Raw genomic sequence first — 26,026 nt, forward strand, 5'->3', positions numbered from 1 at the left:
ACATTCATTCATTTGTACAGCTACTTAATATCAAGTGTACTAAAAAAGGGCTTTCTTTAATTCACACTCCACACACACACACACCTGGTTTGAGATAGCCTGCATTGGAACATGTGCTGCTTTACGGATGACACTGCCTTCACCTGTATTGCTGTGCCAGTCTGCAGCCACGATTGCCTGTTGACTAAAGATAAAGCGCACAGGAAACACACACAAGAGAAGACACGGGACAAAACTAAACTTTCACTTATTATATAAAAGTGGAACTTCAAGGACCCAAAAACATAGAACATTTGTTGTTTTGACAGCATAACATAACTGTTTAAAATTACATGATCGTACTAAGAACTAACAACAGTGGTGACATCAAATAAACGCATTTGTTCAAACACTGCAAACAACATTCACGGACAAAACAAAATAACAACCAGGGCAAGTTAAGTAAAAAAAGATTGTGAAAGGTACACAGGGTAGGTCAAAACTGAAAATCATTATAAAGACTATTCCATTCGTTAGTTCGCTAAATTCTAGTGTATTATTGGTGTCCATAAGTGGAAGGAGGAGCCTGGTAGTAGACCTGTTGGTGTGTGGTGAGTGACGAAAGAGGTACAGTTGTTAAATTCGAGGTGTTGTGAATGGTTTGTTAACCTAGGGAAGCAATGTTGTATATGTGACTAGGTTGTATTATTTTGAATATTCAGGTAAATTTAATGTGTATAATGTAAACAGTGATAACATGCCTCAGTGCACGCTGCAAAATTTTTGCATGTGGCCGCCACCCCTAAACCTCTGAGGGCACCAAGTTCACCCCATACCTCACTCTGTTGGACCTGTGCTGTAGTTTTAGCACTTTTGGAACTTGGAAACGAGCTTTCACTGCAGCATGATTAATATACAGTGTGGGCTAGAAAACCTAACAATAACCTAAAATTACGTTGGCTTCGAAAAGATTGGGAAGACCAAAACCTACACCACTAATTATAGCAAGGTAGCATGAATAGCAGCAGGCGAGAAGATGGCAATGTCGTCTATTAGGATAAGCGATGTCAAACTAGTGCTTTCACATGTTTACTAGGTTTAGTCACGTTAAACTTTTGCAATATTTTCTTCTTTACGTGAAGCTGCTCTCCATAAGCATTACAAGTGTTACTCTTACCATTACTCTTACCAGAAAACTTACTCTTACCAGAAAACTTTATAAAGTGTTCAGAAAGGAAACATAAACATTTTGGACAAGAAACAAAAACGAGACATGCACACAAATTGCAGACTTGAACTCCTTTAATCGAAAATGATGTAGGACACACTACTTGTACATACCAGTCATCTAGCAGGCTTGTTGCAGTTGCTGAATAACATGAAACAAATTTTTCCCAGCTAATGCACACCAGTGCTGGCACAAAGAGCATTTGAAAAACCACATTCGAGATGACTCCTTGAACATGCAAATTGTGTTTTCATCCCTTTTGTTTATAGTTTGAGCCCTGTTTCACCATCACTTACTCTTGTTTATTTTTTCCATACCGTTGTGTTAATTTAGCTTCTACCTTACCATGTCATCTTCTGTCTTTCACCCTCCTTGTTTCTTCACTTTTATCCTATTTTTGTTTCGATGCCATTTTCATGCACTCGTCATTAATTTCCTTCTCTTTTTGATGAACATTGAAAGTTCTTTTCAGTATGCTAGATTAATTTTTGATGAGAAAGATATTAACGCAAAAACAGGAGTGGGTGGTTGGTTGGTTGGGTGGTTGCGCTGCAGGTTATGAATGGCTGCTTGTTGCACTCGCTTGAAAATAATTTGAGGGTAACAGACAATGGCTTATGAGGGAACAAGCTCAGATTGAGAAGCAACCAAAAGTCAGCTGGAACCTGCCCGAATGCTGTGCAGAGCAAGGACAATTAGAGATAATTGAGTAATCTTGGTCCTCAAAATCTTCAACTTGACTGTGGGTACTGAAAGAGTCGTATGTTTGTCATTTCCTTGCAGGTACCCGGCTGGCTTTGCTTACTTCCCACCAGTGCCTCTGCAAGAGAAGCCCAAAGCAAGGCCTGTGCTTCGTGGCGGCGTTCCACGCACTATCTGCTTTGGACGTGGCTCCAGTGTTGCTTGGCACCAGCAGAGGTTTGCATCCCCCCAGACATCGCAAGACTTTAACATGATGGACATTGCAGAGGCATTGGACAGTTAAAGGTTGCAGGACTCCTGATTCTACACCAAGCAACACTGCCTGCTTTAGTGTTAAACTTTCAGAAGTTACTGCTGGTGGTTGCATCAAGCACGTTACAGGCTTCAAAGCGTTCATTCTGAATATGTGGTGCATGGTTTGAGCTGTTCATTTTGCTATCCATTTGTTATTCTGGACTGAAACTTGGCTGCTATATTCCTGAACAATATTTTATTTTGCAACGACAAGATATTTTCTAAAAAGTTTTACATCAAAATTTCATTAATTCAAACTTCAAGGGGGAAATGTTACAAATACAAACAAACTGCCAAAAATCATTTGCATCAGAATCATTTATAATATCTAATGAAAGCCTGAAACTTGGTTGTCTACATTTAGGATAAAAACTAAGTGACAATGATGGTTTTTTGTGATATCATCAAAATACTTGCTTTGAAGCGCACACTGTCGAGAATGTTGAACGGCTCCGAACTCATGTCTCTGCTGTGCCCTTTGCAGTAAGGCACAGTACTGCAAATACGCCCATTGTGTTTTTAGAATGCTTCACCACACCCTTCTTGCAGTGAAGCATCGTCAAAAAAGTGGTAGTTCAGCTCATGTGGATGAAAGAGATAAATATGCACAAATGTTGGAACAGTGCCCGAAATAAAACTTGAATACCAATTGCAAAGCAGAATAGTGTCCGAAACTTTGTGATTGGTCGATGGCAGCAGAGGGATAGCGTGAATTTTAAGAGAAGCATGATTGGAACCAATATTTTGGCAATGAGGGACTTCCAATCATTGTTGCTCCTGCCATAACTGTTGCTTTACACTACAAACACAAAGAACAAAGCAGAGAAAAAGATGTGAGCTGCTGTAAGGTATCCCACATTTGGTACTTAGGGAGTAAACTATTTCATGCCATGGGCAACAAAGTAAAATGTGTGTTCATAGCATTTCTGTGCCCATGCTAGACCTGCTGGGTTTTTGCTTACGCCCACCTATGAATGCAGTGAATGTCGATTAACATGAATAACGAGAACATCTTCAGTGGAAATCCGCGTGGTTGGGTTCTTGAAACACTATCACCAGCCAAAAATATTTGTTAAAACCCGATGTTTCAGGACCAACTCGGTCCCTTCCTCAGAGGCCCGCAGTAGCAAGCAGCGGCCTTTGCTTCCCCTTTCCCAACACTTGGCAGAGTCCAATTGTGTGCACGGAGGAAACTCTCGATGCTGCTAAAGTACAAGGGGCTTGCCTCTAATGGATATAATTAAGATGCACTTCACCAGAAGTTTAAAAGAACTGCCCTTTTTAAATGAATTCAGAATAGCAGCAAGTCTGTACAAAGCACTTTTAGCTGCTTGGAACTGTGGACTAGGTTTTGAGGAGACAGCTTTCAGGGTAAAAATAATTGGCTGAGACCCAGTTGTCACTTCAAGACCTAAAGGGCACTATGCATAGTATACCTTTCAGGAGATGCCTGTCGGATACAGGTTAAGAAAAAAAGCGGCAAACGGCTTCAAAGGACCTCTTTCCAGCCAGTGGCATCGCTCCAAATGTGTGACGTCGCGGCACACGTGGGAAAAGAAAAAACAAAAACGTGTTCTTCCGCGCTCACAGTCTCGGGGACTTTTACCAAAATGGCCGCCTGCAGTTGTCGCGTCCATCCATCGCTGTTGCCAACTAGATACGCACATAATCTAATGTTAGTGCTGTGTACTGATATCCCAAGGTGGGATTCGATCGGCGATAAGCATTATTTGTGGGTTGTGTAGAGGTATTTATATGTGGGAAGACAACGATCGCTCTAGCATTTTCGTTGCCACTTGACATACCGTCGGGAGACCGCCCCCGTTTACTCTGATTTTTGCGTCATTCATTGGTGATTCCAAAGGTTGTGTGCCATACAGCGCTGTTAATCGCCCTCTAAGGATGCTCTTTTTTTGTGCGTGAACTTCTAAGTGTGAGCGTGTCTGTTGATTTGGCTTCCGTTTCATCCTTCCGATGTCAGTGAAAATATATTGCTGCCCATGTTCTTATCGCACCAGTGAGCACGACGATAGAAACTGCTGTTTCTTATTTATCGGTGAATGCGCCCGCAAGTGTTTGATATTCGGTAGGCAAGTAGTGCATGACGGTAAGGCTAGAAAGAGTTATAAGATGAACGGAGAGGAATGTAAATGAAGCGTCAAGCACTACATGCCCCTTTTAGAGCATATACCGAGCTATTTGTCTGAAAGCTATGCCGGGCGCATTGAGATCCAGTTTTGCTAATGTTTATTTGCTTTGTTTCTCAAATCTACGTAATTGAGAGGCGCCAATAATAAGAAACGAAATCTTTGCACTTTTTGATTGTGAATGCATACGTGCTGCCAAGTTAGTTTCGAGACAGTTTTTTGCTCTTGTGCAACTCTGTTATCTGCTAAGATAACACTGTTACATAATGTGGTAACTTAATTGGTAGGGTTTTTTCTCACTTCTGTTTACTCTGTGATAGGCAGCTGCTGATTTATTTCTGAGAACAAGTGCTTTATAAACGCAATAATAATAGTACTGCACTTTGGATTTGTTTAAGTGTATAGTTGTATTCAAATAATAGATTTTCAGATGATTTTTCAAATGCTGCAAAGCAGTGCCTAGAAAAATTTTTTACTAGTGCCTTTATGGGCGCTACCTGCCCTGTGTTTCTGTCGTCTAAGTAGCTCCCGGAATTGTTAATAAGAAGCTTTGCTGTTATGGCTGTCTGCATGAATGCAAGCTATGAAACTAATTATAGCATTCTAGACAAAGAAGTGCACGCTTTGCATCCTATGAAGGCACATTGCAGCATTCAGCATCATGAGCAGCAGTGAGTGCCACATTTAACACCAAGCTGCTGTGCTAACAGTGAACTGCTGCACTTACAACTGACTCTACCAAAGCCGACACACACTGACTTAGCAAAAAAGCATGGCAGGGGTGCACTTCTCATCATAGAATCTGACACCTGCCAAGTTCTAGCGATTTTGCAACTGCATGCAAACCCTGAAATCAAAAACAGTACTCTGGATATTATGCATGATATCATTAATTTCTTCAGGAATTTAAATTTTTCTACAAAAAAAAACTTATCAAAAACATTACGTATTTCATGCATATAGTCCCAAATTCATTCCAGCAAAATAATTTGTTTTGGAGGTTCTTGGCACATTTGCTTTTGTCTACACAGAAATTCTGTTTTAGTACAAAGTGGTTCGTTTATTGAGTTTAACGTCCCAAAGCGAGTCAGGCTATGAGAGATACTGTAATGGAAGGCTCCGGAAAATTCGACCACCTGGGGTTCTTAACGTGCCCTGACATCGCACAGCACACGGGCAGCTAGCTTTTCGCCTCCATCAAAAGTGGTCGCCGAGGCTGGGATTCGATCCCGCATCCTTGGGCACAGTAGTCGAGCGCCCTAACCACTGCACCACCTCGGCGGGCTTTAGTACAAAGTGTTTCAAAGTGCTAATGCTTTTTCAAACTATATAGGAACCTCTTGGGGGAGCAAACGCAGCTGTCAAGCAAATTTGCATGTGTTATTGAAACCTGGTATTAGAGGCCAAAACTATAGCTTAAGTGCTGTCGATACTGTGCTGAACAATGCTTGCACATTGTTATATTCTGGTTCGGTTTCACACGGTTTAACATCCCAAAGGGGAGGAGAGGTATGAGGAACACTGCAAATTAAGAGGATGGGTGCAGACGGTATCTGTGTATATCCACGGCCGGTCTCGAGGGAGAGAGCGCTTCTCTTCTCTTACGGCCTCTCCAAAGGGGTCTGTTTCCACCGCGCCTCGATGGGGTCGCCAGCGCCCCACTGCTGCTCCTCGCTACAGCCGTTCACGTGCAAGGCAAACGCGCGCTCGCTTTTAGCTTCACCCGCGTCAGTTGCAACCGGCAGGTCCTGACATTTCGCCCCTTATGGTTTATACAAAGTCCGTCATCAACATCGAACATTTATCGTGTACGAGGAATAAAATACAGTCAACAATCCGCTCACGCGCGCGCTCCTTCGTCAGTGCGGCCGTGCACAGTCGAACGAAGCTTCGGGTACACTTCAACATTTTTTACCCCTAAGTTTTGTACAAAAATAAATTTACCAGGCTATGCAATCTGCCTTTGAATGTTTTAAGCAGGTGTAGCGCGACCTGGCGTGAGTGCATGGTGAACTGTTGGGTGGAGATTCTGTCAACCGCTACCATTTTCGTTTAGAACAGAAGAGGCACCGGCGAAAATTCATGGTGCGTCTCAGATTCAGAGTAAAGAACAAAAATTTATTCATATAGTAAAAATTCCACTTGTCTAGTGGAGTGGGCTGTTTTAGCTTCGTTCAAAACATATCGGTCGGTTGAAAGACCGAAGATGTATATGTAGTCTCGCGGCTACTTTTAATCAAGGAAATGGGCATACACAGTTAAGCAGAATCGAAAAGAGCGGCAAACAATAAAAAAATTGTCCTTCAAAGTTACACATTGCACTATATATTCATAAATTCATCAAAATGTGACCTGCGTCTAGAAAATTCAGGCTCAAAATCTTCCTGCACGGCTTGTGCATATAAGGAGTTGGCTTCTCGGTCTTCTCTGTCACTTTCCTGGTATAATTAATTGAGAAGAAGAATTCTGAAAAATTTTTCAAATATCAAAGAAGCGGACCTAATAACATAGCTGTTGTCAATTCCTTTCTGGCAACTCAGTGTTGAGTTCTGAAATGCTGACTGAATCAGGATCTTAAGTACTTCGAGAACATTTGTGTGTAGTAGGTGAAGGACAGCTTTTTCAAAAGAAAAAAAAAAAAAGCTTGTCCAATAGGGCAACAAGCTCTGGATTCAGATAATGCAGTCCGCTAGTACATTGTCCTCATAGAAGAGCGTACTACATGGTGTTGTTTCTTTCGCTAGTTTCAAGAAGAATAGCGCAAGCGTCACACCCGAAGTTGATTAACTAAACGATATATCCAGCGACGTAAGGTGAACCGGAATATGTGACAGTGGGAAATGGGATGGTAGGAGATACCATCATTTCCTTCAGTGCCTTGATTTTGCTCTCAGATGAAACGTCCGTCTTGACAATGTAGTCATGTGCCGTTAGCTGTTACGGCCTTCGCATCTAGCATATGTCATTCCCTTCCGCACATTAAACTTACTTTCCCGAAGAGAGCCTCAATGGGTCGCTATATAAGGCTTGAAATGAGTCTTCAGTGAGAGTGTCCTTCTTTAACGCTTTAGAAGTTTCTTGCATACTTTCGATATAGCAGGTGAACTCATTTGTAAGTCACTGCATCGACTATCACCTTCATCATTTATTGGCCTCTTTTTACCACTTCGAGCACTAGTGGTGTCATGAATATCAAACCATTTTTTGCTTTCATAATAAGTAATCTCATGTAAACTTTTCTTTAAAAAAATGTTTATTTCCAAAATTAAAATAATCTTTATAATACCACACATTGCGTAATATATGAATTGTAATAACATTTAGAACTCAACCCTACAACGTTTACTTTGACTGTTATACTAATACTTTATATCATGCAAGCATTTTGCAATTTACATTACATTTTTATGAAATTATTTTCATCTTCGGTGCTACATGAATAGTTTCGCATCTAGTGCTGAAAGACGGTTTTGCTGTTGCAGACGAGTTGCTGTCATGTTAGCCTTGAAGAAGCTTTGATGTGATCACTGGTCATTCAGTTTTCTTTTTGTTCCTATTCTTGTACAGGCTTGGGGAAAATTCGGATTAGAATGGACAAAAGTAGCTACCGTGCCGCAATGTATGCCATGCTTGTCGAACGTTTGCTGAACGACAGTGTTTTTTATATCCATTCACGTGTGGTACGTTGACGACATGCCGCTGCAGCATCTACCTTCTGTGCTCTTTAATTTCGGGGCTGCACTCACCACGAAACTCGCGAGCGACAGCGCGAAACCAGGCAAAAGCGACCCGCCGCCGCTGAAGCAGATGCGGAGCGAACAGTGAGCAGGTCGCGCCCCTTGCGGTGGCGGAGATCGTAACTCAAGGAAAAAAGTTCCCATTGTTCCCGCGGCGATTGAAAAGGCCATAAGAAAGAGCGCGCGCTCTCTCCCTCGAGACCGGCCGTGGTATATCATAGACCACAGTGAACAATGATCATCCTCAATTAGCACTACGAAGCATTTGTGCTACTGTGGAGATGTTTATTCTGGGGGCTCAGAGACTCTCAACTGCTATGACGGATCTTGTGGCACACAATCGGGTGTAATAAGCGCCAAGAGAGTGGGTCACTTCATTTTCAGGTACAGCATAGCGCTGGTACCTGCCAGTAGCGAACATGATGATGGTTTGGACGCTGCACTGCATGCAGTTCTCACGTTGTGGCGCCAGTGTTCACCGACATACTGTTAAAGTGAACACCTCTATGTACTCACTGGCTGCATACATTGAACGAGAGAGTCTGAGCAACTTTCGAATGGCTAGTGTAGCTGAATTATTTTAACAAGTATAGAACTTGAAAGACCATGATACACAGGTCAAGGCCATCGCATGTTTCATTAAGCAGACGCCAGTCCACTGAGTAGAAAGTGACTTGCTTTCAAAAAGAATAGGTGGGTCAGAGACACCCTGTGCACGACAAAGATGTAGGTGCAAATTAAGTTCTTAGTTCTGCAGCGCTGCTCTGGGCTCTCTGTCATCACTCAAGGCTAAGAAAAAGCTACAAAGTTGGCATACAGCATTGTTCTTGCAGGATTTTGTCTAGGCAGATACTTATGATATGTTTTAAGTTACCGGGAAGGAGCGAGGCTTTATTTTAGGTTTTTGGGGGCCCTTCTAATAAGTTGATTCGCAGGGGAAAGTGCAGGCATATGAGAAAAGCTTCACATCACTAGCGGCACCTGTAGCCGGTGGCTTGGATTAGAAGCTTATATGCATGCGGACATACTCTGCAAAGTAACAGTGGGTAGCCTGTGTATGTGTGCGCCCGTTTAATCTGCCACGCAGTCACATCGCATCACTGTCACCAAAACAAAAAAACTTTTGCCGTCAACATCTGAACACAGTGAAGCTGCAGTAGCATGTCACAACAGTACTTGGAAGGCAGGCTATGACCTCTTGTATTATTTTACAAGCTTGACACATCAGGGGAACATATCACAACTGGGGCACGCAAACTGATGCCTTTTTCAATTATGCGATCAAGTATTTGTATATACGGCCCGCTTAGTGATCTGTGCTATAAAAACAATTCTGTGCGCTGTTCGAGACATGGGATGTGGATTACGGGTGGATGTATAGAAAGTGTTATTGCATTTTCTACCACTCGGCTGAATGCTGTCCTGGGGTGCCCGACGCACATTAACACAGAGCAAGGTGACAGCTGGTCTGCATTTCTGTGCCATTATCCAATATTTGTCTAGGTTTAGCTTTCACATGGCTGCCATAATAGCTACATCCATTCAGAAAGAAACTGTTTCCACAGGTGTGCCATTGAATGCAAACGGTACTGTGCACGAAGGCAAAGTGACGCCCAAATAATGTGTCTAAACATGGCGTATCAATTCTATTAACATAAAAATTCTACAAAAGGCATATTCTAGATTTTGTGCAGCAGGCCATAAATTTATTGATACTTCTTTCCTCATCTTAACTCCTGTATTAGAAGCTGCAGCTAGCCATGCAAATGCAGATTGACTTCCACGCCACACATACCATCAGGAGAGCAAATCTGATCAGATATGGAACACTGAAGCAACTATCTCTTCCTCTCTAATGTGTCAGAAGACACAGTTGGTATTGAACATTGAAGCAGATCTTTTTTAATCCTCAAGGTGCCAGAAGACAATTTTGGGTTAGCGAGCTACGCAGACATGCACCTTTCATTTATACCATAACATGGGCAAATTTCATCACTTTTAACGAGCACCACAGGCCTTTGATGCCATCTGCACAGTGTCACATGATAAACCTTAGGATATCACTCACTGCTGATTGCATTCAGCTCTTAGTGAGTTTAGCGAACTCACTTCAGTCACTTCACTCCGCATGCTGCACACGAGAGGAGTAAGTCTCTCTCAGTGGAGAAAATACCTATAGAGTGACATTGTGGTTTTATTTCCAGAAAAAGTTTAGAACAATGCCAGTGTTCTAAACCCGCCACAGAGCACACTGCCAGCATGATACTAAATCTCCTTATTTTCAGATTAAAAAAGCAGGTTGTGCGGGGACTATGTATGCATCATGCGTGTTCAGAAGACGTTAACACCGTATCCAATATGTTGGCCCAGAGTTCGTCATGCCATTGCCAAAAGAAATATGTCACGGATGGACAGGTGCATCAGCCTTTACCCTGTTTCACGTCCATCATGCAAAACCAACTCTCCCATCAATTCATGCTTTCTTGTAGAGGATATTTCCAGAAAATGACTCATTCTGAACGACACTTTTCTTCCCTATATAGCACCGCACAATCAATGTAGCGCTTCTTGAAGGGAACTAAACTTATTGGAAATGACATTAAATTTGCCCATTATACTCCATAATAATCACAGCAAATGAGATCGCGAATGAAACACAGAGGCAGCTTTTCTCGTGCTCGCTACTACATCAGAAGGCGATCTTGGCCGAGCGAGCTACACAGTATGCACTGTTGAGTTAATCACAGCAAATAAGATTAGGAATGAAACACTCAAACTGCTTTCCTCACACTCACTGCTATATGTGAATGGCAGTGAGCACCAAGCCAGGTATACGACACCACTGATCACAGTAGTTGAAAAAATATGAACACTGAACCACTTTTTATAGTACTGACTGCTGTAACTGAATGCAGTCAGCACCAAGCCACGCATACGACACACACACCGCTGAGTTAACCACAGTAGATGAAAAACAAAAAACAAAAAAACAAATGAACACTGAACCAGTTTTTGCAGTGCTTACTGCTGTAACTTAATGCAATCGGCACCAAGCCACGCATACGACACACACACCACTGAGTTAACCACAGCAGATGAAAAAAATGAACACTGAACCACTTTTTGTAGTGCTGACTGCTGTAACTGAATGCAGTCAGCACCAAGCCACGCATACGACACACACACCACTGAGTTAACCACAGCAGATGAAAAAAAAAAAATTAACACTGAACCACTTTTTGTAGCGCTGACTGCTGTAACTGAATGCAGTCGACACCAAGCCACGCATATGGCACACACACACCACTCTGTTAACTGCAGCAAATGGGGTCAGGAATGAAGCACTTGAGCAGTTTCCCGTTGCCACTGCTACATCAGAAGGCGATCTTGGCTGAGTGAGCTACGCAGCATGTACTGTAGAATTAGTCACAGCAAATTAGAGCAGTGTTTTTTCAACAGCAGCAAAGTCAGCAGTGAGGCAATGGAGTTCCAGTTAGGTGCTAGCTGTACAAGTCTTCGAGGGGCTCTGCTCCAGACACATCACTTTCAGAGTCCATGTCATCTTTATCCAGATGGATGATGGGCTGGACATGTGCACTGCCACTTCTGTCTTCCGTAAACTTTTTTTTTCAATATCGGATGACATGCCTGACAGCATTTGCCCAGTGTTCTGCTGTCACCTTGGAGGCTTCTTCTCTAAGGAGAACCTCTACATCTATCAGCTTAAATGTTGCATTCCTTGCTGCCATACCGTGCTTCATCTGAGCTCGATTGTGTTGAACTCGCAGAGGTAGGGTGGAAGCTGCAGCACAACACGCCCTACCCTTTCGGCTGCACTATCAGCACGCTACTTCATGTATTACAGAGGCCACAAGTTTCAGAAGCTCCTTTTTAAGCATTTTCTGTTGCTAAATAACACCTTTCACTGTCAGCCAATCCTGCACTACTTCCTTGTGAGAAGCAGTCGAAGGCACTACTTCTTCCAACGGCGAGTTGTACAAGGCATTGTTTACTACAAAACACTACCTTGTGGCAATTTCTCCAGAACAGCATGAAACAACCTCTCGAAGCTTATGCCGTCCATCTCCTCGTGGTAGTCGCCGGTCTTTTTGCCGCGAAAGACATCAAAGCAACCGTAAACGAAACCATACTCGTTACCGATATGCGTCACGATCAGGCGCTGCCCCTTTCCTGAGGGCTGCTTCAGAACCGTCGTCAGACCACCGTCGCGGTGGGAAGCAACAGTCGTGTCTATCCACACAGTCGAGAAATTGTGTCCTGGATTTACCCACGTTTCGTCCCGAAAAAAAATATTCGGTCTTCCTTCCTGTACCTCGCGATGTCATGCAGGTATCTTTGCTGCCAATCGACGATGTCATCCCGCTCAATCAACAGCGAGTCCCTGCCCCTCTTCTCACTCCTGAATGGAGCAGTCGGCGCACAGTCCAGTAACGTCGGCGCAAGCGTTGAAATCAGCGGTAATGTTCGCACTTGCGAGTCACGAAAGGCGCGCGACAGTTGAGATTACGGCGAAAAAAAAAGACCGATGTAGTGCACAAGACAGCAATGCGCACTTCGTGAAGTCGTCGTCTCTCGTCTGCATTCTGTGGGCGCTAATTTTTCCATCGTTTTCCTTCAGCTCCTTTTTGACATCCATCACCAACGCCACGCTGACTCCGCGCACGTTTCTTCCACGCTACGCTCCGAGTGCTGATTCGGATACCTCAAGCGAACATACGCATTTCGGATCATCTCCCGTCCCCAACAGCAGCTGATCCGGCGATATGGCCGCTCTTATTCTTCTCGCAAGTATGAAACTCACCAACTGGTTCTAGTAACGTTACGTTGGGATCCACGGCGGAAGAGGGATGCAGTGAAGCGGTGAAGCCATGGAGGTAGGAAAAAAACTGAGTGGCGCAGAACAACAAAGCGATTTCCTGAAGAGTCCACAGTGCTGAAATTCACTATCAGAATTCGGCGTTTTACCTGTTGGGTGAGCAAACGACTAATGTCGAATTGAGTAAATGTATTAGTTTTGCTGGAACTCACGAAGCATTTAGGAACTATTTGCCAGCACGGACTCGCGTTTCAATTCGATGGAAGTCTCTTCGATTTGGCTACACCAGCTGTGCAGCTGCACTAGTTCAAGTAGTGCAGCGCCGCCGTCCTCGTTTTGCCGGTACCGCGCGCGCCGTCTGCACTAGTCCGTTCGAATCACCTGCACTACATGAATTACTTTTTATAATTTTTTTTCGTGCTGCACTTTGCCATTCGTTTTCTGCATAGAGGAAGGGTTTTCCGAGTGTAGCCTAACGCCCTCTGCACTACGGTATCTTCTCACGCAAGTTCAGATACCGTGCAGGCCTAGTTTAGCAAAAACTCTGCGGTCTCTGCAGCGGTGCCAAATGGTCACGTGACCGTGCAGTGCCAGTTTCTACACTAACGCGTGGCGGCACTGGCAAAACGAGGACGGCAGTGCTGCACGACTTGAACTAGTGCAGCTGGCGGGCCCCCCTCAGGGGTGATGCTATATTCACACCAAATCGGTCTAGGGGCGGGGCCTCCGCTTTTCACGTGACCACTGAAGTCATGATTATGAAAAAAAAAAACAAAATAAAAAAAACGCTAAGGGCGGGGCTTCTGCTTTTCACGTGACCACTGACGTCATGGCTTCGGCAAGAAAAAAACATAAAATTCCGCGCGCTTTTTTCGGCTGTTCATCCGCGCGCGCTCTTCTCGATCTTCTCTATCCGTTCCACTGTTTCCTCGCGACCATGAGTGATGCTCCTGAACGTCAGGAGCTCATTCTGCGACGCTATCTTAGCGACATACATAAGGAAGGAGACTACTGGCATGGATACCTGAAATGCGAAGATGATTTAAAGAAGTTGGAGAGATCTCTAGCGGCTGGCAACGTAAAGTATGCTGTGCGGACTTCACGAGAGTTTGATGCGTCATCCAAAGGTAAGTTCCTTTCACAGTAACGGACTTCTAGCCAGTAATATATGTATGTGTACGCATGCAAGCATCACTCTATTTAGCCATTTAGCTGCAGCACGACAGCAGAAGGCTAGAATTAAGGCGAGCTGTGTAATGCTGTAATGTGAACTTTATACAGTACATATAAGAACAATAATTTCGCTTTTCGTTTGTAGCAAGGATTGAGCAAAATTTATTTGCGTGTGTGTGCGCGCGCGCGAGACAGAGAGAGAGAGTGTGTGTGTGTGCGTGCGCGCGTCGGGAGTCATTTATACGAACCTGATAAATGCATGCCTATTTTCAGCACGATATATGTTCTCCATGATTCATCATGGCCGAAAAATTCTTATGGATGTGCCTTTCCGGGTAGAGAGAGAAGTTGTAAAAGTCTGCATCCTCAGCGAAGAATACTGGAAGAGTGACAAAGCGGTACGTGCAAGATTTTGAAATTGGTGATGGTTATACGTGTTTTTCTTTTTTTTTTTTTAATTCAACTAGCATTCGAAATTTAGCCTTTCACCTGTGTGCCTCTAACTGCCTGTAAATATGCACAAATCTGCGTGCATATATCTATATATATATTTCTTAGGTAAAGGCTCGCGGGGAGAAAAGATAAAAAATGTGTGGCAGCAGCTCAATGATGTTAATTGCATTTATTATTACATATATATGTAGTAAAAGCGGTATTATGCATATAAATTAGTCGGCTGCAGAAATGCAGGTCACGAGAAAATAATTTTTTTCTGCTAAGTTCCGCATGTATGTCACAGCATATATGCGGGTCTACTTGTATCTGTTTGACACCAGTAATATGCATTGGTCTTCGATTCCATGACGCGTCCTGAAAAGTTTCTCCCCGATAGTACAACGAGCAGAGCTTGATGCCAGGGCATCGACCGCGCCAACATTCCATGACCATAGATAGTTAAGACCCTCAACCCTCTGCTTTTTTTCTTTTTCTTTTTTTAAGTGAGTTCTCGCCGTCGGCCGCGGGGTGCCGGATGCATTGTGTACACCGCTTCAGTTTGCTGACAGGAGCCAGGCGCCCATCAGCTTGATGGCGTAGGTGATTTCCTGTGCTCAGTGCAGGCCGTTGGCTGGCTTTCGTGGTAACTGGAAACGCGATCGAGGGGCCGCCGGTCCTAGCTGTAACTGGGCTAGCAATCAGTGTGCTGCCTTCAGCACGAGGTCAACGATCGTTCACTGCTCGGAATTCCTCGGGGGTTCCGCGCACACCTTTCCTTCCTTCACAATTAAGCAGCCGGAATAGACGAATTCGTCGGCTGCTTGTTGATGGCCTCCGGCGTTGTTAGAGTTCGACGCGCGCGGGCTTAGTGATATATGAAACTGTCCGGCCATCATCGCGATATCGATCTTTCACACACACACACACACACACACACACACACACACACACACACACACACACACACACATATATATATATATATATATATATATATATATATATATATATATATATATATATATATATATGTATATGTATACCTTATTGTTCCCCACACATATATATATACACATATATATTCAGTAAAGATCTTTGCTGCATGGTTCGAGTGGCCTTATGATATGAAATAATCATGCAGTCAAATTGCACGCACAGGGTTTATATATCTAATACATGATGGCATATCTCAAAGCTCGCGCTGCGTGGTAATTAATTGTCTATATACTTATTGAACTGTGTCGTTTTCTCAGAGCACTAGAATTAAACAACTTAATTCTCGATCCCCTAAATATGTATACCTTATTTTTCAGTTACCACCATTAATGTTGTCACATCCATTGAGGTCAGTTACTTGCATATATACAAAACGGCTAGAAATATCAGTTTTATTCTATGTGAAATATATATATATATATATATATTTGCGTGATCATGCACATTGGCGAGCCCGTAACACTGCGGCCCGCACACTGTGTCATTGCTGCCTTAATATACTATGTTTCATACTTGTAAACGTGGCGCGGTTCAGGTGCCCGCAGAAACAAGTGTGACAGATACTGCGTCTTAACCTTCCTCTGAACCAATTATTATTATTGTTCCCCACTTCCTTTCATTCCCAAATGTTTACTCCATTTTTATTGTCATTTACATCCTCAACGGCCCGTGGCGCCTTCCTTTAGCCTTATTCCCACGACCGCTTTGCCGATTCCCACCCGCACTGATTTTCAAAAGTTGGCTTCTTCTCGCTACTCACAAGCTCTGTGGTTAGGCCATTCTGCTGGGTGCTATTGAATCGTTTCTGGTCGGTATACATATTTTTGCCTCCGAATTACTTATTTGCCTCATGTAATTCATGTATTTGCCTCATGTAATTACATATTTGCCTCCGAGTGCCTGGTCATGGCCAGGCGCTCTTTCCTGTAACAAAATTGAGGTATGTTCACTGCAAACAAAAATAAGTCGTTTTCTGGAAGGAAAAATGAGACTGCAGATTCACTTCACTATATCTGAGCTTACTATATATATGTATGTGTATATATATGTGTGTGTGTGTGTGTGTGTGTGTGTGTGTGTGTGTGTGTGTGTGTGTGTGTGTGTGTGTGTGTGTGTGTGTGTGTGTGTGTGTGTGTGTGTGTGTGTGTGTGTGTGTGTGTGTGTGTGTGTGTGTGTGTGTGTGTGTGTGTGTGTGTGTACCCTAGCTTTCTTGGTGTGTGTGCAGTGAAAAGGTCTAGTGAAAGTTGGGCCCTGTAACAGTTTCTATTCTCACTGTAGATACGCTGACTTAGTGGTATATTTGCTTTGCATTATCTCAATAATTTAATCCAGATGCTGATTTTGTGATTTTCATGTGCATGAACAAAATTCCCTAAACCATCATCAGCTAGAGCACTTCTTTTCAATTCACCACAAGATAGTAACCATCGAATTACCCTAATTTTGTCAGTCACAACATTCTTACTGCACATTTCTTTCATAAATTAATGACTTCAACTGTTGATAATCAGTTATCAAATGATAGTTCGTAATAGTGTGTCAAAGCGCTAGGCCATTGCTTTTTTTTTCATTATAAGTGCACCGACAGGATTTGTCACCGGTCTTCATGTATTCGTACAGTTTTACAAGAGAATGCAATACTGATTTCCACAAATTGTATATACATTTCAGAGCCCGGCTCCAGAAGACTGGACAAAGGAAACCTTTGAAAAGAAACGGCTCAACATCCAAGGAACAAAAAAAAAAGGATGCCCAGCAACCTTGAGTCTGAAGTGGATTCAAGTTTTTCCTGACTTCAAGGTATATTTACAGCAATATGTACTAGACAGGCTAAAGAGCAAGATCTCTAGAACTTATCTGTATTCTTATGCTGTCCATTTGCATTCACACACTATAGTATGTGGGCCAAGTTCTGTGTCCATTATCCATTAGCATATTTACTGCGCAGAAGCCATTGCCCACTTCCACAAAGCATTTCAAGAGACAAGAGCTTTGGCCACTGAGAAGAGAATCTATGTCGCGATTGCTTGCTACTCTTCTCATTGTAACAGTTTCTTTTTGGCAGCAATCAAACAGAAAAAACTAACCATTATTCTTGTGCTCTAATTAAAGCTCGAAACATAGAATGAAATGAAAGCAAATTTTACATTTAGCTAGCAGCTCTTACAAGATGTGCATTTCTTTTGCATCAAGTAACAGTCGCAAATGGCCATGTGGCATATGCTCTACTCCCTGCACATTCCCATGTGTCCGGATGTCTGTCCATTTAAAGCCAGTTAATTGTGTGCAGCCAACAATAGTCATTCGACCTTTAACCTTTTATTTTTAATGTATGTGAGTTCAAGCATACCACAGAGCATGCCTCTTCACTTAAGCTGCTCAGTAATTTTCTGTAGCCAAGTCGTATCCTGAAGACGTTAACTACTTGCTTGATTCACTTCTTCCCTCGCATAGCAAAACCTGGGAGATGTGCACTGGTCGCATTATCCTATGTTGTCTCCTACAATTTTTACTCATGGCTTAATTCGTAAATTGATTCCTGATAATATTTTTCTAGGTGGACATACCCCAACCGTGTGGTCGCATTAAGGCAAACGGACTGAAATCAGAAAAGATTAACAACCTCCAAGAAGCACTTCAAGAAGCAAGAGCTGTGGCCACTGAGGAGAGAGTATATGTTGCTATTGCTGACTGCTGTTCTCATTGTAATCATGGCTTCAATGAAATGGAGGGTTTCAGCCAGACTGTAGATAAGAGTTTAGTTGAGCGAATAGGTGTGCTGGTGAAGGAAGGCATCACATCTGTTTCTGACATGAAAAAGTGCCTTCATTACCATGTGCATGATGTGCTTTTTCCAGGCAAAGAGAAACCTGACAGCAGTAGCAGAGCATTTTTCCCTACTGCTAAGGACATTAGCAACCACATCCAAAACACTCTTCGGAAAGACCGCTTCAGCACTGTTGACCAAACAAATGCACTGAATCTGGTCACAAGAATTCAAAATGAGCAACCTGAAAGTTTCCGGCCATATGCTGTAAACAAGAGTGAAAGTAGTTGCATGTCTGATAATATGGAAGAGAGTGTTGCAAGTGAGTGTGAGCAGACACTGCTTTTTTGTTATCAATCAAAATTTATGAAAAATATGCTTTCAAAATATGGAAGTGCAGTTATCTGCTTAGATTCTACACACAAAACAAGTGATTATGCCCTCCCCCTTTTTCTTCTCGTTGTGAAAACACCATCAGGCTACACAACTGCTGGTGCATTTATTGTGCACTTTGAAACTGCTGCTTGCATTGCTGAAGCTTTGAATGTTTTCAGAAAATGGGCTGGTCATCTTTCACCACAATATTGGATGGTGGACTACTGTCAAGCCGAGATGAACGCCATACGGCAAACATTTCCTGAAAGTAAAATATCAATCTGTGATTTTCACAGGTGTCAGGCATGGCATAGGTGGCTCCGCAGAACAGAAAATGGTGTTTCACATCCTGGCGAAGCTCTGAACCTTATGAAACGTGTAGGCAATGCGTGTAATGCAGGTGAATTTCAAACAGCATTGGAAGAACTTATGTGTTCGGAGTATTGGAAGAACGAAAAGTTTCAACATTATTTTGAAACAGTTTGGCTTGATGTGAAGGAGCTTTGGGTTCTTTTCTACCGCCTTGAATATGATGTTCTCACAACAAACAATGGCATTGAGGCGCAAAATAGAGTACTAAAGGCACACTACGTGAAAAGTGCAAGTGGGAAGCGATCTCTCACTTCCCTTGTTACTGTGCTGATACATTCATACCTTCCAGACTGTGAAAAAAAATTTGTGGAAGCAGAAATGAGGCAGTCTGCACTTTACAGACAATACAGCGAGAACGTCCCCGCATACCTTCATGGACGACCTCACAACTTTATCAAGCATATGTTGAGGAGGATTGTAAATGCAGAAGAATACACACAAGCTGATATAGTTGCGTTGCCTACTGAAAGAACATTTTGTGTCCGTTCTGAGAGAAGTGGGAACATTTCTCACACTGTTGACTTTAGCAAGCCCACTTGCACTTGCCTTGACTTCCGTAAACATAAGTACCCCTGTAAACATTTCTGTGCCATTTTTAAATTTGCTGATGGGTATTCTTTTTTGTCATTGCCTCATGCCTACCTGAATGGGCCACATATTACTTTGGACCATTCTACACCAACACTTTCATCGTCCTGCAGTGATGCTGAGGCAGATGAAAACTTAACAGAAACCTCTGGGACTACAGTGTCTGAGCCAGCAGTTCGTACAGGGCCTTCAGAAATGCATAAAAAAATTGTGGAAGGTTGGGAAAAGTGCAGTTCGATCCTCTATCATTGTCATGATGAGGAAGTTCTCTCCGAAATGAATGATTTTTTTTACTATGCTTTCAGAAGGCTAGCCAGTTCTGTGCCAGAGAGTTCTGGCTTGCATGTCCGAAGTTCACCGGTAAAAGGATGTTCATCTCTGAAGCCTCTCCCTAAACGAAGGCGGCTACACGACAAATAACACCATTACAATTATTGGCTCAGAAATTTGGCACAGTCGTGCCCTGTCTCTCATTTCACCAAATAATTGAGTTTTTTTTTTTTTTTTTTTTTTTTTTTTTTTTTTTTTTTTTTTTTTTTTTTTTTTACTGAAGGACATAGGACGATGCCTTAGTAACCTGTGATTCTGATAATGGTGCCTTGCAAAGTAACTCAGGGGACGAATTTAGACAGGCAAGATAGAATAATAGGACTAAAATTTTATATGGAGAAAATGAAAGTAACACTTAACAGGCTAGGGTATCAAACAGGAGTTTATGATAGGTAGCAAGGACCTGGAAGTAGTTAGGAAATATGGCTTCTTACTACAGGTATAGCAACCGCCTGTCGCTTCGATGGCAGTCAAATAACTTGAAAAATAAAATTGACTTGAAGAACAATTGGCAGGTACTAGCTCTCAGATCATGAATGGCAGCTGACTAGTAGTATCCCTCAAAAAAAGTAAATAGCATATATGATAGCTGTATCTTTTCAGTACTCACCAATTGGGCAGCAATAAGGAGGCTAATAAAAAGGGTTCAGCGTAGCTTTTAGACAGTGCAGACAGCTTGGCATAGAAAATGATAGGTTTAGCACTAAGAGACAGGAAGTGAGCAGAGAGAGTGGCCAGGAATAAACGTGAGTTACCAATATTCTAGTCGAAACCAAGAAGAAATAAACATGATAGGGCATTTAATATTCAGGCAAGCTAGCCGATGATCTCTATAGGGTAACTGACTGGATTTCAAGAGAAGGTAAATGTCACAGAGGGAGGCAGAAAGGTGAGCAGATGAGATCAAGAAGTTTGTGAGGACTAAAGTGGGTGCAGCTGGCACAAGACATGGTTAATTTATTGAAAGTACATATATAGCATAGGCCTTTGCCCTGCTGTGGGTGCGGTCAAGGTGATGGCAATGGTGTGCAAATTGAAAGACACGCATATAATACTTCCAAAAAGAAGAGAGTTTACCATGCATACACCTTAGTCACAAGTACTGTATACCATGTGCGGATTATCCTTTCTTTAGGCTGGTTTTTACAGACAGTGCAGGCTATATATGGAAATTACAGCAAGTTTCTCATGTATTTTTTATTGCATGCATAGTGCATCTCTGTTTGTCTTTTAATTTCTGTGCATGGCTTCATGTTTTGTCCTATTTGTAATGAAATTGCATATTCCAATGTAATTATAATCTACATATTAAATAAATTTGAATTTTCAATGACTTCGAAGTCTTCTCTGCATATATCATGCCGTCTTGAAGAAGAGTGCATTGATTGTTTTTACAGACAGGCTGGTTTTCACAGACAGTGCAGGCTATATATCTGGAAATTACAGTTTCTCATGTATTTTTTATTGCATGCATAGTGCATATATGTTTGTCTTTTAATTTCTGTGCATGGCTTCATGTTTTGTACTCTTTGTAATGAAATTGCATATTCCAATGTAAATATAATCCACATAGTAAATAAATTTGAATTTTCAATGACTTCGAAGTCTTCTCTGCATATATCATGCCGTCTTGAAGAAGAGTGCATCGATTGTTTTTACTTGCATAAAAAGTTGATGCATGGTGTGAAAGCTACAGGTACTGTATTATCTGCTAAACTTATGAAGGCTATGGTGTTATGCTTTCAGTTCTGAGATTTTTTTTAACTATATATATCAGGCAGAAATCTCCACCAGTTAGGGTATAGTTTATGAAAAAATCCTCAGTTGGTTCCAGCTTGAGCCAGTTAGGTCTAGAATAGCCCCACGAGCTTCACTAGCTGGTCAAGAGTTTTGTCCGGTTTAAAAAAAAAATTAATTGTTTAAATTACATTCAGTATGATCGAATTAGAGCAGGCATCTTTGATGAATGCTGCTGTGAGAGACATGGTAAACATTTCTTTTATAATTAGCTTATCAGCTCAGTTTAATTTTATTTATTTCTTTTTCTTAACGGTTTAATTAATATTGTTAAGTGGAAGCAAAAGCCCCGCCATATGATATTGAAGAATACATGAAACGTACCTGAGTTGTAACTAGAAGAAAATATATGATGGACAGGATCAACAGCATAAGAACGGACAAGGGGTACAAAATGAATAAATTAATTTCCCGAGAGTAAAATGGATATATATGTACGTGCCAGCTGGTGATTTCAATGACGACCGTTTTGTGCATGATCTAGGTAAGTGCCGACGAAACCCACTTAAAGGTATCGTGCAACAACACTCACATGAAGTGCACATAATAAGTTTGTATCATCATCACTCACATTTCTATTGCCCCAGCTGTGAAGCTGAACGAGATTCGCGCGCTCTTTCGGTCAAGACATAGAAAATAAGGTAAATAAATAGCTGGACAGACTGATTATGTTCGTAAGGAATTTTAAGTACCCGCTGCTGGCTTGCCACAACAAGTGCAGGGTACACAAGCAGCTGACGTATACCTTGGCGACGCTTTCCACGCGGCCGCCGCGCCAGAGTTTCTGTGAAGCTGAACGAGATTCGCGCGCTCTTTCGGTCAAGACATAGAAAATAAGGTAAATAAATAGCTGGACAGACTGATTATGTTCGTAAGGAATTTTAAGTACCCGCTGCTGGCTTGCCACAACAAGTGCAGGGTACACAAGCAGCTGACGTATACCTTGCCGACGCTTTCCACGCGGCCGCCGCGCCGGAGTTTCTTTCCCCCCCCCCCCCCCCCCGACGCTATGACGTCAGTGGTCACGTGAAAAGCGGAGGCCCCGCCCCTAGACCGATTTGGTGTGAATATAGCACCACCACCCCACTGAGGGGCGAGACTAAGGGTGCGTTCCAATTCTTAGACGTCTAGCAAGACTGCTTCGTAGACGTCTACGTAGACGTCTACAGGTTCGCGTATTGGAACGCGTCTACCTGTTTACGCCTAGCGTCACCTCGCGGCATAAAGGCTGAACTAAACAGTTTTAACAACTATTATAACGCTGTTTTGTTTAAAGATTTATGACAATACAGGTGAAAATCACGTTTTTAACGGTTCGCCGACTTTTTGCAGCAACAATATTACATGTGCAATTGCCACAACGTAGATAAACTATTAATAGGTTAACTTGTAGCAGACAGACTTCTCACGCAATGAACCCTATCACGAATTGGCGGAAGAGAACGTTAGTCCGTTTTTCCTTTTTTATTACTGATGCTGAAGTGTACATGCTTCTCAGATGTCTCATTCACACAGCTGTAAGAATGAAAACATGCAAAATACTGTAAACTTGAGGCGATTACGGACGAAAGGTGATAACCGGCAAACGAAAAACTGTGCCGTTACACCTGTTGTCTGTAGTCACTAGACGAGGTAACCAAAGACAACTTGTTTTAATAATGTACAGGCACCAAAAAATCAATGCGCAACAAGTAGGCATCGTCAGGCGAGTTCGTTCTTCTGAGATTAACTGAAAATCGGCGGAAGTTTGCCACGGCTACTACAGCAAGGTAGAAACACACACATGCGCCGTACAGCAGCCGTCCTGACTCCCGGCGAGGTGCGACGAGTTCGTCGATAACACCAAGACTAAAGCAGACTGAAGAAACTCGTCGTCAAGTTAAAAAAAGAAGACCAACAGCATCCAACGCACGCTTTCCTCTTAGCGCGGTAAAAGAATCTGCAGTGCTACATCTCACGACAATAAAGACAGCTAAATTAGCCTCTAGCTAGCGCATACACTGACGTAACAACTCACGTTTGAAAGATCGTTCATATGCATACTCCGGCGTTCGCAAAGAGCACGACCACCGTACAGCTACTGCAACAACCGCACGCACGACTCGCTCAGAGCGAAACGCGCTCTGTCCGCCATGTTTAGACAGCAAAGTAGTCTGCATCGATGTTGACTTCGGCGAAGCCGTCTTCGCGAGACTGCTTCGCGAGAATTGGAACGCATCCCAAGATGGCGGCTGCTCGCGTAGCCGTCTAAGTAGACGTCTACGAGGGGGTATTGGAACGCACCCTAAAACCCGCCATGAATAGGGTTTTTTCGGCTAAAACTTTGTCCCTAGATTTCCCCAAACGCATTGAACGCCATGTTTTTACAAAGTACCTAAACACAGATTAATATATGCCTAGTTGAGTCTGAATTTGTCCCCAGATTCGTGGCGGGCTGGCGGGCTTTTCGGCTCTTTCCTCGTTGTCGCCGACGGCGTCCAGAGCTTTTGGATTGCGTCGGCGCATTCGGGCAGTGTTTGTAAAGTCTCTCAGTTTATTGTCGTGGTTTTGCTGCAGCGTAGGTAGTGCAACGCACCCTTAACATTAAACCATTCAACAGCAAAAGTCGGACGTTCGATTCATGGGTACCGAGCAAATTTGCGATGTCTGCGTCAACGATCGGACATCGACCGTCGCTTCTCACGTAAGCCATTGTCATTGCTGTTGTTTTTTGACATAGTGCGCTGAGTGCAGCGGTAGGTGGGTGTCGTGTTCATTTTTGTCCGCGAAATCAATGCGAGAGGTGTCATTCAGCAGTGAATTAAGCTAAACAGCAACCTGGTACTTAATTGTTTTTGAGTTTGCAGATATGACAGATCGAAATTAGCGTGCAATTTGTCAATTACTTATATCTCTGTGGCATGGATGCCACCTTCTAGCTTCGGAAAGCAATCTGAAGACGGTGCAAAACTCGTGTGTTTTGTCAGAACATGTATCGATATATAAGCAGTATAGCAAAAATGACTTTGGAAGGAATGAAATTGTTTCCAACAAAGCTTTGCGCAAGTACTTTTTTTTTTTCCTATCGGGAACTTGCGACAGCGCAACACGACAACGTAGGCACTATACTGTGTCAGCTTGCTGCTTATCTGATTCTAATTTAAGATGATTAGCATTAGCAGCATTTGTTGTTTTAGTGGTTATTTTATTACATATACAAAAGGAAAGAAAAGATGTTTGCCAGCCCCGGTATCTGATATCTGAAGCACCTGAACAGGGGCGGTGGAATTAAAGGGATAGCGAGGAAGGGGTAGAGGAAATCAAAGAGGTGAACGATAGGGAGAAAGGACAGGGTAGGTAAAAATAAAAAATATATATATACACTATGACACAATATACAGCAGTTCGCTTGAGGCCCAGAGTAACGAATGCAGCGAGCTGCCAAAATGCGGCCAGGAAGGTAGCTTGCTTAACTTCCTTCAAGTCACTTGCAGCAGCCTTGTTACTGTATATGTGTTAGTAGACTATAAACTTGGGCTGATATCTCATATGCAATGCTGCTAGAGCACTCACTTCATTTCAGTAATTTGACTGAAGATAAAGCGCACGGGAAGATAAAGCGTGCGCTTTATCTTCAGTCAAATTACAATGCACCATCTAGCCCAACTTCAAGTTTTCTTAAACTTCATTTCAGTGTTTACGTGTGTCTATGCCATTTTTTGTTTTTACTTTCAGCAGCCTTGGAGAGGCAGCCGCTCGTTTATTCTGGACAACTTTCGCATCCTTGGCTCCCTACATGTACAGTACATGTACCAAGGTATATATATGTGCATTATATTCAGTATTTTAATTTTATTTTTCAGTGCATGAGTATCGTTTCTGCTATGGATAGCAATTTGTTAGGTGACTGAAAAACATTTATAGCAACAATTAAAACATATGAGTGTCAATCTGTGAGGCCACATTGTTGCCATTGTCGTTGGTATCGTCTGGACTTGCCACACCCTATACCCAATGAATATAGTCATTCCACCAAACTGAAATTGAATCTGGGTTGCAATACACACTTATACGCTATAATACCCCAGCACTCAACCCAACACTACGTCTCGTAACTGCCACACTTGTTGGCTGCTTACTGCACCGAGCTACTCCAGCACTTACTGTTAGCACTACACACCCATATATTTTTATTTATTTATTTATTTATTTATTTATTTATTTCAAATACCCTAAGGGCCTTTGCGGGGGGGGGGATTCATCACATAAACACAAATAATTTACATTACA

At 42.6% G+C, this 26,026-nt stretch overlaps 2 protein-coding genes across 2 annotated transcripts in view; both read left to right on the plus strand.

The window, feature by feature from the left end:
- l(2)k10201 (zinc finger protein 511 lethal (2) k10201) overlaps positions 1 to 2,865 on the plus strand; it is a 6,840-nt gene extending 3,975 nt beyond the window's left edge. The window contains exon 2 of the mRNA XM_084603707.1: positions 1,991 to 2,865. Within this exon, the coding sequence (XP_084459833.1) occupies positions 1,991 to 2,192 (202 nt within the window). The 3' untranslated portion in view covers positions 2,193 to 2,865. The remainder of the gene's footprint in view (positions 1 to 1,990) is intronic.
- Positions 2,866 to 12,976: 10,111 nt separating this feature from the next.
- On the plus strand, positions 12,977 to 22,847 carry LOC146188255 (uncharacterized). The gene is made up of 5 exons (XM_084605014.1): positions 12,977 to 12,982; positions 17,200 to 17,328; positions 18,086 to 18,289; positions 19,283 to 19,847; positions 22,831 to 22,847. Exons 1-5 carry the CDS (start codon positions 12,977 to 12,979, stop codon positions 22,845 to 22,847), a joined length of 921 nt encoding a protein of 306 aa, XP_084461140.1.
- The last annotated feature ends 3,179 nt before the right edge of the window (positions 22,848 to 26,026 follow it).

This window comes from Amblyomma maculatum, chromosome 5 (assembly GCF_055883805.1).
Source record: "Amblyomma maculatum isolate TAMU_Amacu chromosome 5, ASM5588380v1, whole genome shotgun sequence".
Lineage (NCBI taxonomy): Eukaryota > Metazoa > Arthropoda > Arachnida > Ixodida > Ixodidae > Amblyomma > Amblyomma maculatum.

Excerpts from the sequence above, each read along its gene's own strand:
- LOC146188255 (XM_084605014.1), top strand. Across the intron at positions 17,329-18,085 it reads AAGTTTTTCCTGACTTCAAG|GTGGACATACCCCAACCGTG; the intron begins GTATATTTACAG and ends ATATTTTTCTAG. Across the intron at positions 18,290-19,282 it reads AGACTGTAGATAAGAGTTTA|CGATCTCTCACTTCCCTTGT; the intron begins GTTGAGCGAATA and ends GCAAGTGGGAAG.